At 39.8% G+C, this 13,859-nt stretch overlaps 1 protein-coding gene across 1 annotated transcript in view; it reads left to right on the top strand.

Moving 5' to 3' along the window:
- efl1 (elongation factor like GTPase 1) overlaps positions 1–13,859 on the top strand; it is a 124,351-nt gene that overhangs the window by 103,259 nt on the left and 7,233 nt on the right. Inside the window, exon 22 of the mRNA XM_053322686.1 lies at positions 3,011–3,195. Coding sequence (XP_053178661.1) covers positions 3,011–3,195 — 185 coding nt within the window. The remainder of the gene's footprint in view (positions 1–3,010; positions 3,196–13,859) is intronic.

The following is a 13,859-nucleotide window of genomic DNA, read 5'->3' as shown; positions in this document are numbered from 1 at the left end:
TCCATCTTGCACCATCATCATTTTCTAGCCTTTGTAGCCAAATAAGGAGGTTGTCAGTGTGAAGCTGGTATTTTTGGAAGCAGTTATTCCAGTTAAAGCTTGTGTTACTTTCAAAAGGATTAATAAGATAATATCATCATTCCATTGAAGCAGCATAGTAGATGTTCTACCAGGTGTATGTAATGTCACAGATCCTTAGTCCACACTAGTACAAAAGGGTCACTTTTAATAATAAAACAAAAAAATCAGTATAATCATGTTATCCCCCCCCCCCCAAACACACACACACACACCACCCTCATTTACAGGCACAAGATGTACTGAAAATGTCACTGGTAGTAATTACAGCACCCGAACAACAGGTGAGCCTGCAGAGCTCTCAGCCTCACAGCTCAGTGTTGACTAATGCTCCACAACACTCCCTAAATCGTTGTCCTCTGAAAGTCATTAAGATGAAAATGAGGCTTGAAATGCAGTTTAATGTTTTGGTAAACAATTTCTGCGGGCTTATTAGTAGCCACAGCAGCTTGTTACACAAAGAATTGCTTCGTCAGCTGAATGTGAGCGGGCAGATTAAGTGAGCCATTTACTGAAAAATATCCCAAAATCTCTTTGACTTTGTGTTTGAGAAGCATTAATACCTCTGCTGATGCTGATGCTCATTCTAGCCTGCGTCCAATTAGATCAGCTACTTAACTAAGCCGTATAGATTTATTCCATTAGTGTGGGTTTAAATGGAAACCCCTCATTTTTAAATGTTCCATTCAGCTGTGCTGCTTTAGATTGAACTCCTTCATGTCTGTGAAAGCAAAAAAAAACAAAACTGGAAAGCAGCTCATTCTTTTCTTTCTGACATATTACAGGAGGCTCTTGGGATAAAATTTTAATTTGGGGGAAATCTTCAGGTGTCACCACTAGTTCTAGCCTATGAACATAATTCATCTCTAATTACATACACCAGAGAGTGCACTGATTTACTGTACTTGACATTGATTACACCTATTGTTATGTGATTGCATAGGTTGAACTCATCCATATCTTACTAGTTTCATAAATACATAGAGTGGTAGTTTATTATCTGGCCACATAGTTCATGTTCATGTTCACAGTGTTGCTGCTTTACACCCTTAAGCTGGATAATTGTTCACACATGCAGGAGTTTGTTGCTGTTATCAGCATCACACTGTCTATATGCTCTCTTTAATAATGTGTCAAAGTATGAACCTTGTCTCTCATCATCATCAAGCTGATTATGTGTTACTCTGAGTGTGTATACAGTGTTCATGTGTTAGACCTATGTCTGTCCCCACTCTTAAATCTGGAGTAAGGTGTTATTAAAGGGTAAGTCACACTTTCCACATGTGAGGTGAGGTGAGGTGAGATGAGGGTCTGTGTGATGTTCACAAGACTATAGGCAGACACCTGATGTAGTATGTATAGAGCAGCTTCCACTGCCCCCCCCATCAAGTCCAAGTACTTTTTGCATCATATCAGGGTTTAAAACAGGTTCACAAGTCTGTCTTATTCAATTCTCATGTGCCATGTACACAGAAAGATACTGTTCATTGTAATTATTATGTCTTCATAGTGGCCATGAAGGGTTTCTTTTCTAGTGCGACTCCATTGAAAGAGATGGGAATCACAGACTGAATCCACAATCTGTTATGTGTAAAAATGCATTGTGAAGGTCAGGTTAAGCTGCAGGGGAGGAACATTGACACCAAGATGCTATTTTATTCAAAAAAGCTTCATCATGATGGTGTCAGACTATGTTTTTAGTTTCACTACTTGTCACGCACTTTTATTTGTTATGCTTACTAAGCATTCTGATTGTGCAGCTGTTGCCATCGTTCTTTTGTGTAGTTACCGTGGTTACAGATGTTGTTTTTGGTCCCTGACAAGGTCAGGGTGAAAGTCAGTGTTGACTTGTTGACACACACACAGTGTCCATGTGACTGTGCTCTGCAGTAATCCAACAGACTGACACAACGTCACTGCTCACCTAGCATTAGCATTAGCATTAGCACGGCTGTCTGTTCTCATCTGTTCACTACAATACTTTTCACCGTCTACATTTATCTTGACAGAAGTTCAGATATGTGATAACATAACATTTCTGTTTCTTTAGTGAACATGTAGATGAACATTTAGATGATGACTGCCAATATTTACTGAGTCATTCTTTCTGAGGGCAACAGGAGAGTCTTTTGACTGAGAGTAATGTAATTGGTATATGCCCGTTTATGACCAGTAAAACACAGTGAGATGTTTTGGTCAGAACAGGCACGGAGTTCCCGTCCTCTGAAATGAGGCCAATGCGGAAGTAACTTAGAATTGCATTCTATTAAAAGACCACCAGGGGGCGACTGATTTGGTCAAAACTTCACAACAAAAATTTACCAACTTCTCACTTGATTTCTAACTTCAGTAAACGTTTTCAAAATGTGTTTATGGTCTCAATCGCTAGTTTAAAGCCTTCTTCAATGCAACATGATGTTCATTTGTGAAATTTTGGCCTCCTTGATTTTATATTTGACGATAAAGCAGGGTATGCATTAGGGCGTGTCTACATCGTGATTGACAGTTTGATTGCCCTATGTCCTCGAGCTCTAGCCCTCGCAACCATAGCAACCTCCCCACTCCGCCCATGGCTCCGCCCTTGGCCCAGCCTCATGCCCATATAAGTAGAATCCGTGTTTTTATTTCTCCCAGCATGCACCTGAAATTCTCAAGATGGCGCTGCCCAGATTTGAAACTATTGGTATCACGGATGTTATGTCCATTTCTTCTATACAGTCTATGGGTCAGAATCAGACACCCACCCCTTACTAGGCCTACAACTTCTCTGGCGTAAACCCTGCACAAGTCACACTAAAGTTGAACATGTGCAACAGGAACCTTTGTCCTAGTGTTAGTGACACCTCTATGCAAAAGCACAGTTTGAATCCTAGCTTCCAGTTTGTTGAAAATAACATGTTCTTTTATGTGTACTGTGTCTCCCTCCCCTCAGGTCGAGTATATGGCGTCCTGGGGAAGCGAGAGGGTCAAGTCCTCCATGAAGAGATGAAGGAGGGGACAGATATGTTCCTTATCAAGGCCGTTCTGCCTGTCGCTGAGAGTTTCGGATTTGCCGACGAGATCCGCAAGAGGACCAGCGGATTGGCCAGTCCACAGCTGGTCTTCAGCCACTGGGAGGTAAATATTATTACAGAATTATTATTTATGGAAGCAGCATATTCACTGTAATAGCTTCAGGGTCCCATTTACACCTGGTATGAACATGTGATCTGAATCTGAACTCCTTGGGACCCTTGTTTCTTTTTTTCTGCATTCCTACTGTGTTAATCATCTCACAACCCTACGGATTGACTTTATGAGTGGTGCTGTCCATGTTTTCCACTGTGGATGTACGTATGTATGTTGTATGACTCCAGATAGGAAGTTAGGTAGACAGGTAGCAAATGGTGGTGGCAGTTCCAGGACTCTGGAACCGTCGAGCCCGCTGGAGATTTCATGGACATAATTCAACAAAACATTGAGGAAGGGGAGGGCCCATTTGACAACCTGCAGAAGCCAATCAATTCAGGCTGATGTCCCAGTGGTGGGTGGTGCCTATGAAGAGAGTAGGATGAGGAGAGCGATGCCATTGGCTCAAGGATGACGCAGGGCAGAGTACCTGTAAAGTTGAGCCAGTTGTGATAACCCAATCGTATTTTGCATATTCCTGAAGAGAGACTTTTAAATCAGCTGATATATAACTCAAACAGCTCTTATGTTACCTAAATTGAATAAACAGCAAAAAAGATGTAATAATAATCTAAAGTTACTGTTATACACCAATGAAGTGGTGTTTAGTGTTTAGACTTCCACACTAAAGTTTTAATGCTGGAAATGTGGATGCGTAAACTTGCAGCTGTAATTTAGACTTTATTAAAATGATTGTAAGTGATTGTGAAATATAAAATTTGGTAGTGATTATACTTGAGTTTAATCTGTAATCTGTCTCCACTCCGGGATGAAACTGCAGTGATGTCGTGATGTATCAGATCAGTCCATCTGAGATTCACACAGCTCAAGTTGCACGACAGAACACCAGTGGGATTTGTTCCAGGGATTTATTCCAGTTTGGCTGATGGCCAGTACACCGCTGGTCCTAACCTGTTGTTGCGGCTGTAAAACGGTGGATCAATTGTTTTAACCGTCACACAACCCCCGCAAAATGAGAATTTGATCGGTTTGCTCTGATAACATTTGGAAAGTCCAAAAGAGCCACATGATTAACGGCCAAACAGCCAGTATAGGAATGTCACGCCCAACATGAGATTTAAAAACTCTGTATACTGTGAAATACACAGAGATTTATCTGGTGGTGAATCAGCATTCTGTTAACTCCTTTGGCAAGAGACAGACATTCATTATATGTAAAAGTCCACACTGCAGATTTAAGGTGAGTCTGGGGGTTAATTGTGGTCTCTCTGGTGAGTTAAACAGCAACAGTCTACATGTACAGAGCCGCCTCCAGTTCTCTGATCTCTTTCACCAGTTCTTCCTCCTCTACTCTGTTTTTGGCTTTCCTCTCTTAAGGCTGCCATCTCAGCCTTCAATGCTAACAGCTCAGTCTCAGAATGCTGTTTCTCAGCTGCAAGCAGTGCCTCTGCTCTCTCTGTCTCAGCTTTGAGTTTCTTAGATCTCTGGGAGAGCACACTCGACAAATGCTGCTCCTATGTGTTTTTAAATAGAGATATAGTAAGTCATATATCCACAATGTAAATGTCCAAATGTAACTGAAATACAGAAACTGAGCTAGCTAATAGATGACTGCAGAATTAAGAATATAATTGCATAGTTTATAGTTAAATCCATTTTATTTCAAACATATAGAATAAAAAAGATAAAAACATAGCAAGCATTATTAATAAAATGAAATAAACATTAAATCCTGGCAACAGTCTTACTAAACATATTTTCATAAACAACACAAGTTAAATATTGCATGTTTTAAAAGTAATATGAAGTACACACTTATTATTTCCTACCCCCCATAAACTCATTCATAAACTCATATATAATTAATTATCCCAATTCTATGTACAACCCCAATATCCACTCAAAGTCAATCACATAAAACTTAAACACATATATACCTTATACCTCTTTTTGTGTATGTCTTATTGAACCAACGTATGTTTGTACTTTATTTTAGCTCCACATCCAGACCTTTCTACAAAGTGGCAAGTAGTGACTTGATCATTTGTTAATGATGAACAACAGGAATTCATTATATGCATTAATTCATGCATTAAATCATCATGAGTCATGCATTAGATAAGCATTACTGAAGTATCTCATTTGTACCCTTATTATAAAGTATTACCTAAATCATTTTGGAACATTACGATATCTTACTGCTTTTTGGGCACCCAACACTTTGCTGTGCTGTCTGAAGGTGCTGGCGTCATGAAGATGCCTTTCCACTCGTGGATACTGTGCTGTGCGTTTGTATCACGTGCACCCGCCTGGTTTTTAGAATGCACATGTTTTGAGACTACGCCATACTGACTTCTCTCTTCAGCACAGCTTCCAGTACCAATAATTCCTTTGTTCATATACCGGTATGAGGAAGATGGTGCGATCAGACTTGTTGAATGGTGGAAGTGAACTCCTGCCCTCTCTGGTCAGATATGAAATGTTTTTAAGAAGAGTGGCGGAACTTTTTAAAGTTTGCCTTATTAAAAACCCCTGTCACTATGTGGACATTAATGGGGTACCTGTCTGGTGCTGCCACAGAACACCATGCAGCTCTGACAATACTGCCTCTGCATCTGCCAGCAGCGGACCAAAGTGAACTCTAGAAGAAGGCAGAAGGATGGTATGAGATCATTAAATGTTCCATATCATGTGAGGAGGGGTGGGGAAGTTTCTTTTAGCGAGCCTAGGATTATATCAATTGTTCATCATGAGACAGATTACACCTGCTGGACGTTAGAGACGAAGGAGTTGTTGATGGTCAGGTGGCACAATCCGGCAACTGGGGGGTTTGAGCCATGTACCAGCCAGAAGACAAAAGATGCCACAGTCCTCCATCTCCTATTGGAATCTAGTCCTTTGCCCTAAGATCATCCATCCTGCTCTCTAAGTGTTGGACACGTGCAAGTAGTGCAAAGATGGGCATGTTCCCAACACCAGCTTTGACCTCACTGAACTTTTTTCTTTCACCTTCGCCAAGATGTACCCCCATAATTATTGGAATTGCCATGGTGACCGTCTCAGTGATCCCTCAAAAAACTGTATAAACTGGTCATTCGAGTCAAATCCAACCTCAAAAGTGCGCTGTGCTCATATGTCCTAAAGCAGCGCTCTCAAAGGTGTCTGAACACAGCCATCTTTTTTTTTTCGTATCTTTTGTGTTTTTTGATTGCAGTGAGGTATGCGTGTATTCGTACCTGCGATAACATGTGTTTTTCCTTATCCAGATAAGATGTCCAGATACAGACCATATGTTAATACCAGGTGGAAATGGGGTCCATGTCTCATAACAGTCCATTTCCTGAGGATATTTTATTTAGAGCAGCTCCAATACTTGTGTTGCTGTGTCAGCATTTTTTTCCTCTTTAGGGGGTTTAATATTGTAGAACTGGATGTCTGTTTTGTGTTGTGTTGTTCTCCTTCATATATTTGCTCACTTTTTAATAAGAAGTCATGGTGTGATTTTGCCATTGCCACATAGGTTTGAGAGCCTTTTTTTATTTACACTTTGCCAAAATGGGGATTTGAGTGTAAACCATAGGGAAAACGTCCAATTAAATGTATCTATTTAAAATCAGGCACAGAGTGTGACTGAGCTTGTTATGTGGGGCTGTAGGTCACTGTGGCTGTCTGGTTAATGAGACAGATATCTCAGGGGAGAAGGGATCAAAGCTGTGTTAGACAACATGTGTGTTAGACGGTTATACCTGCCGCTTGGTTGGCTTCAGCCCCAGCTCAACACACATGCATACACACATACACACACACGCTTAACGTCCTCCAGGCCATATGGACAGTGCCAGTTGGGGCAATGGGTCGAGTTGTCTGTGAGGTCAGAGAGTTGATATACAGACACATGACAGACAGAATCTTCTTATTGTGATTTAAATGTCTCTTTAGTATTATTTGAACAAGCACTGATACACTACAATACATTGCAGCCACATATGTAACACTAAGCTATGTATCAGCAAGGTTCAGGTTTAATAAAGGAATTATTTCTTGTTGAAGAAAGACTCGTTTCACAGTGACATATTAGTTCTGTTGTAATTTATCTGTATTTTCAGCCACTGGCTTGGAAATGCTGACTTGGACTGTGACTGTGAGGTTAATCTTTCCTCTTGACCTTACATTTATGTCCACAAATGAACGGAGGAGGGATTGTAGCTTCAGTTTTTACTTGTAAATGAAATGGTCCAATTTTAGTGGACCAAAGATCAGTTGACCAAATAAAACAAACTTTAGTTATGATATCCAATATTTATATAATGCCAGACTGTTTGCAGTCTTTGACTGGCTGAAGTCCTTTATCCCAGAGGACATTTAAATACTCCGTGATGATTCTAGGCTAGACCCGAACTGCAAACTGTATTTTTGCTTTTAGTCAGATTTTTGGTGAATGACACACTTGTCAACTGGTCAAAACACATTAAACTTTAATTTCAGCCATTGTTTCATTTCTAATCAAATATGCAAGAGACAAAACAATCTAAATGTGTCACTGTCCAACTGTCTGCTTACCAGCTACCTGCCAAGTTTCAGGCAGGATGAGAGCAGGGTTAGGGTTACAATCTGACAGAGTTGTACAATCTGACAGAGAGTAAATGAGAAAAGAATGAATATAAAAGAGAGAGTGAGAGCTAGAGGGAGGTTGATGACAGTCATGGGTGGAAGAAGGGGTGAGGGGAATGAGGTGATTGCAGGGCAGGGAGCAGCTAGATCTGGGCGGGGGAAGCTCAGGTGAGGAGAATGAGGTGATGTGATTGCAGGGCAGAGGGTGGCAATGACAGGAGCTTTAGTGAAAATGCAGATGAACAGAACGAGTAAACAAAAACAGTCCTAAGCAGATGATCCCGTGATAATTACTATTTCAAAACTACCATGCACTGTAAAAGTCCCAAATGTAAACAGAGCAGGAAAGAGAGCAAAATAACTCACTGATCCACAGTGGTGTGAGGACAGGATGATGTCACATGATGCAGGCACATGTACACACACTTCACACTTCAGGGCAGGCAGGGACAGTCATTACACACTGTGGCAGTCCCAAAGAGTTTAAAGAGAATTTGGGTATATGACAGCTTATAGCACACACAGCATCCTCCACCAAGATGTGTGTGTGTGTATGTTTAACGTGCACAGAGCTGACTGTGTCACTGAATGCCCAGCACATTCAAGAATACTCAGACATATCACACAGATAGGTCTTAATAAAAGAACACAGTAAAGCTGTATGTCTGTCACTGCCATTCCTCTGAGAAGAGCTGTGGAGGACAAAATTCTCATAGAGTGGGCAGGAACACCTGGTGGGGTTCTTCTCCCCGCTGAGACATACAGTATGTCTGTGTAGTAGCTTCAAACAGCCAGTGGGCCATGCTCTGTTTTGTCAGAGGCTTTCCCTGAGAATGCTCTTTGTAATGCACATCATGTGTTGTGCACTTTCATTGGAGGTCTATAAGCTACTGCCTTATTGTGCTTCATGTTACATTTGTCTGTTTTCTTACAAAATACACTTAAGTAGAAGTCATCTTATTGATATTTCTTTTCTCAGAAAGTAGTTCAGTTACATCACTTGATTATTGTGACACTTGGATTAGGTTACTGTGTGTATTTTGAACATGTAATTAGTAATAGTATCGGTAGCCCTTCCACCCCTGCATACATAAGCTATACAGTCATATATCCACATGTGTACACATACACGGAAAAAAAGGAAAAAGAGCAAAGTTAGGCTTTGATGTTTCATGACAGCAGGAGGCCTCCTGCTGCTACTACAGTATGTTACCCTTTCTTTCCTATATATATATGTTCTCTACTGCTTCTAGCCACATGTTTATCTTACTAATGACTTTCCCATTTTTTCCAATGTTATTTGCTTGAGTTCTGCTGCTTCTCAGTAAACAAAAAAAGATGTAATTCTTTCCTTTATAGGCTTTTAAGACATGTTCTTAACAGTATGTTGTGTTTCTACAGATCCCCCACTTTCCTGGACATCTGTTCTATTATATGTAAAATATCTGACCAGTAGATTTGTATTTATTTATATGTAAATAATATATGTGTATGGTCAGCAAGTCATTTCCCCCACATTCCCTCCAGCAACTGGATTAGTTTTGTGTATACTTGGATATGGTTGATGGTGTTCTTAAGTAACTTCTATACATCTTCCGAGCTTAATCCTGCCAACAGTGTGATCTTATGTAAAGGAAACATAGTTTTGAAGTTCTGATTTCATTCATTATGTAGTACAGTTGTTTTAAGGTCATAGATATTCACATAAGTATTTGGTAGATTTGTCCAGTTGTGTTTTCTAAATGATGGCGTAGGTGAATCAGGTCATCTAGTTTTCCTTGACTTTGGTTATTTTACATATTCTTCTTCAGCTACACTAGTTATGTATTTTGATCTGTGCTTTTTTATAATTGGACTCTATGAGTTTCTATTTGTGGCTTGTCTCATTATTCATCCATATTATGATTGGTTTTAGCTGTGCAGGAGCTTTTGATTAGACCAGTAAGTGAAGGGGTACAATTTTACACCTAGTCAGATCTTGCTTCACTGAGTTCTCTAAAGTTCCATAATTACAGTGATATACCTGGTACAATAGTTAGGTATGGTTACTGTCATTTTGTTCTGGTCCAATTTAAAGTCTTTCTCCAACTGGCCACCAACTTCCATTGCTCCATTTTTAGTTAAATTTAGCTTTTAGCTGAAGCATTGTCATATTTTTTCTGCGGGATTCACACTGCTCAACAGTTGCCATAGTAACCAGCACATCCTGCGAAAGGGGATGGGGGGAAGTGAAGTGGGCGGGACAGGCAGTCAAACTTGCCATTCTGAACAAAGCTGCTGTGCTGCTTGATCCTTGCTGTATTTTCACCAAAGCATAGATAGATTTTATTAAGACCCCAGAGAACTGTGTTCACTTGTAGAAAAGGGGATATACCAACAAATAATCTCCTTATCAGAACACAACACTCAACATTATTTTAAATGAAGATCACATTTTGCTTCAGACCCCTCTTCAGTTAGCTGTCAGTGTACAAAGTTTATGATTGGGTTCATTGGAAATAATGAGTTCAGAGTCATTTAGAATAGCTCTTCCAAGCCTGATTTAGTCTAAAATGTTCCTTTAGTTTCACTGACCGAGCAGATGTAGATAACAGGTGTAACAATCACTTTTACACTCATACCTTAAGGTCTTTGAGGTAGGACCATTCCTCTAGTTGTGTGCTTTGTGGAATAGGTTGGATAGGCCCTGTGTCACAGTATAGCCTCAGGTCAGTGGTAGAAATGATCCCCTGCTCCCATAGGTGCTCGTCTACATCATCCAGGTAGTCACAGGTTGTAGACTCACCATGTCTGAAATCCTTCAGTCTGACTGGATATATTATATGTGATTCCACTCTTTTTTTTCCTTTCAGCTGTTTTCTCATTGAGGCATACCTGCTTCTTTCTCTTTGTATCTAGCTTAAGAAGTCCTGGAAGAAGTAAATTCAGTTATCTCCAACCATTATCTTTTACTTACAGAACTTTTTACCATGGGCAAGCAGAGCACTGCATCAATGTGCAGTGTGTCGGAGTAGTGATCTGATAATATCCACCTCATCATCCCCTCTGTGCTTTATTTTACCTGATAAATCTGTATGTTCTGCCCAGATTTATTTTCAAAGTATTCCACCTTTTTACTTCATCTTTTTCATCATCTTTTGTTCTTTTAGCAACTGTGTTTGTAGTCATCTTTCTCTCTTACGGTTGATGGATTCAAAAAACAATTTGCCGAAGTCTTTCTAATTGTAGGATGTTGTGATTGTCTTATCATGGAGGTTAAAACTGGGATCTGAGCCCCTCAGTAGCCCTTTAGGGGCGGCTGTGGCTCAGAAGATAGAGGGTGTTGTCGACTAATTGGAAGTTCGGCAGTTAAATTCCCGGCTCCTCCATCCACGTGTCCATGTGTCCCTGGGCAACATACTGGACCCCAAATTGCTCCCAATGGCTGCACCAGTAGTGTGTGAATGTGAGCAGGTTAGCACCCTGTGTGTTAGCTCCTGTCATCAGTGTATGAATGTAGTGTAAAAGTGCTTTGAGTGGTCTTAAGACTAGAAAAGAGCTCTATAGGTACAGTCCAAAAGGACTATTTAGCACTAGTGATTCATTGTGAGTGCTAACATATAATTGTTCTTCTTTGGCAGCATGGAAGATGTTGAGCAGAAGAGGTCTACGAATGGACATCACATACCATTTTTGTTTAGTCTCTATCCTGCAAATAGGATTCATCCAGTTCTGGCTGTGTTTAAAGACCATGTAAAAAATGTCTTCTAAACACACTTAAATAGATCATAAATGTATTTCTAAAAAAGGTGTAAAAAGCATTTCAACCATTTAGATTTGAATTGTGGAGCTAGGCTTCACACACTGTGTTTCAAGATTTCTGTGTTCAGGATTTAGTGGGCGGGTCTGAAAATCATGAACCCGCCCCTGCTCCTGTAGAGGTATAAATACATTCAGCGCACACTACTACTACTACAGTCTACAGTTAGCCAGTTAGCCGTCAAGCTAGCAGCTGAGTTAGCAGCAGAAAGCTCTCAGATGTAGCGTCCATGTTTCTGGTAGAGGTGGTGACTTTGATTGACAGGTGACACTTAGGGGGCGGGGTTTCAGTAATCTCGGCAGGAACTCTCACAACGTTTGGGAGCAGAGAAAGAGACTGATTTTTTATACAACTTTGAAGCCTAATTTCATATATGTAGTGATTTTTTTTTTAATCATTCAAATTTGGCAGGGTGGTTAACAACACACTTTTCTGTGGTATGTCAAACTCAGAACACATATTTATTCTTACTTTACACTGACTTTAAATCAATAGAAAGTCTGTGTCTGAATGTGATCCAGTAGATCAACTCTACACTCGATCGTACCTTTGTGGAACCTAAAAATGTTGACAGTTTTTGACAAGCTGTATTTTCCCTCCGCTGTGAGCCACGACTCTTTCTTTTAATTCCATCACTTTGCAGCTGGTTCAGTCTGTGAGTTTGAGGCTGAAGTATGAACACTGAAAGAAACCTGACTGCTGAGCACACGCATAATGAAAAGATTAAGAGTAATTCAGCTCTGTTAAACGAGTTACGCTTACTTCAATTACATTCTTAATGTGAGTAAGATAACTTGGTTAAGGTGTTCACATGACAGAAAAAAATGAAGTCTTTGGATCAAAAGCTGAAAATAGCAAACTCTGACTATAATGAAATTATTAGAGTAAATGTACTGGGTGTAGACTCAGGTCTGCTGGTTACACTGTTAGCCTGTGTGTACCTGGATTTAATCATAGAAAAATATATTGTTAACATTTATATAACATTGTAAATCCAAGTCATTGGTTTTACATCATTCTTGTCACTGTATTTGATTTAAACCATTCTTAGCTCCAGTCTTGGTGCATACTTTCTTTCTTTGTCTAATGCACTTTAAAACACGAGCACAATGTAAGTGTAAGGGTTGTTTACTTTCCTTAGTGGCTCATACACATGTCACTTACTATGGAACTCTGGGACCTTTAGTTTTTAACTTACTGTTAGCTCCAGTAACTAGTCCTGTCACAATAACTATCAACTTATTATACAATATTGTAATTATCAACATCATCATGTGTATATATGGACTTATCATATGATACATGGACATGAGCTTGATCATTTTTTTGACCTCAGTATCACCACACTTCACATTAGCAGCTAAGAGGCTATTCATGTCACATTGACTAAACAAGTAGTGTCCTCCATTCCTCACTGTGTATGAATTAAAGGTAAATAACTCTGTCCCCAACCATAAGTGTAGCACCCACTCTACAATCCCACCCTCCACCCCCCTTACATTATTATACTATTATATTATCATTATATCAGTGGTATAAAATGAACTTCAAATGACAATAATATCATTTATTGCGATTATATATCGTAGTTATCATGACGTGTTACCAAATCCTGAATAATTGTCATAGAAAGCCAAAGTGAAACCAGAATTGCCATGTTTTATTCCAGAAATGGGAAAAAAAAACTTGTATTAAGCCCTGGAATATACTCTCACTCAATAGTATGTTGGGTGGTTCACTTCAGATAAGGATTGTCATTTAAAAAAATACTTATTTCCATCTTTATCCATTTTAAGCCACTTTTAACAAACACCACTTCCCACAAGCTCAAGATCTTTGTGGGTTAAACGTCTCCATCTGAACACAGGCAAGTCCAGACAAGTCTGCTGCAGTTAAACATAGCAACAGCAGGACATACAGTACAGTACAGCAGAGATCAGAGAGCGGTGGTAAACATCATGGATAATACAGAACAGGACTGTTATTTTTTGTGAAGTGCTAACTGGAAAACTTGATGGTAGTTTTTTTAGTGCTAACAAGTTAGGTCAAATCACAAAGGGTTCTCAGTGTGAGAGTAAGTGCTGTAGTATATACTTATTATGTTAGAAAATGGATAGTAAAGCCCAGGAAGGTTTTCAAATTGGTTAATGTAATGTAGTCATAAGCAGAGGTAAAGCAGCTATAGTTCAAACTCAATGACAACAGGGCAGCGTGTAACTGTGCAGTGGTGGAGTGTTTCAGT

The sequence above is a fragment of the Scomber japonicus genome, chromosome 1 (genome assembly GCF_027409825.1).
Source record: "Scomber japonicus isolate fScoJap1 chromosome 1, fScoJap1.pri, whole genome shotgun sequence".
Lineage (NCBI taxonomy): Eukaryota > Metazoa > Chordata > Actinopteri > Scombriformes > Scombridae > Scomber > Scomber japonicus.
This window is presented reverse-complemented; position numbering and strand designations above follow the sequence as displayed.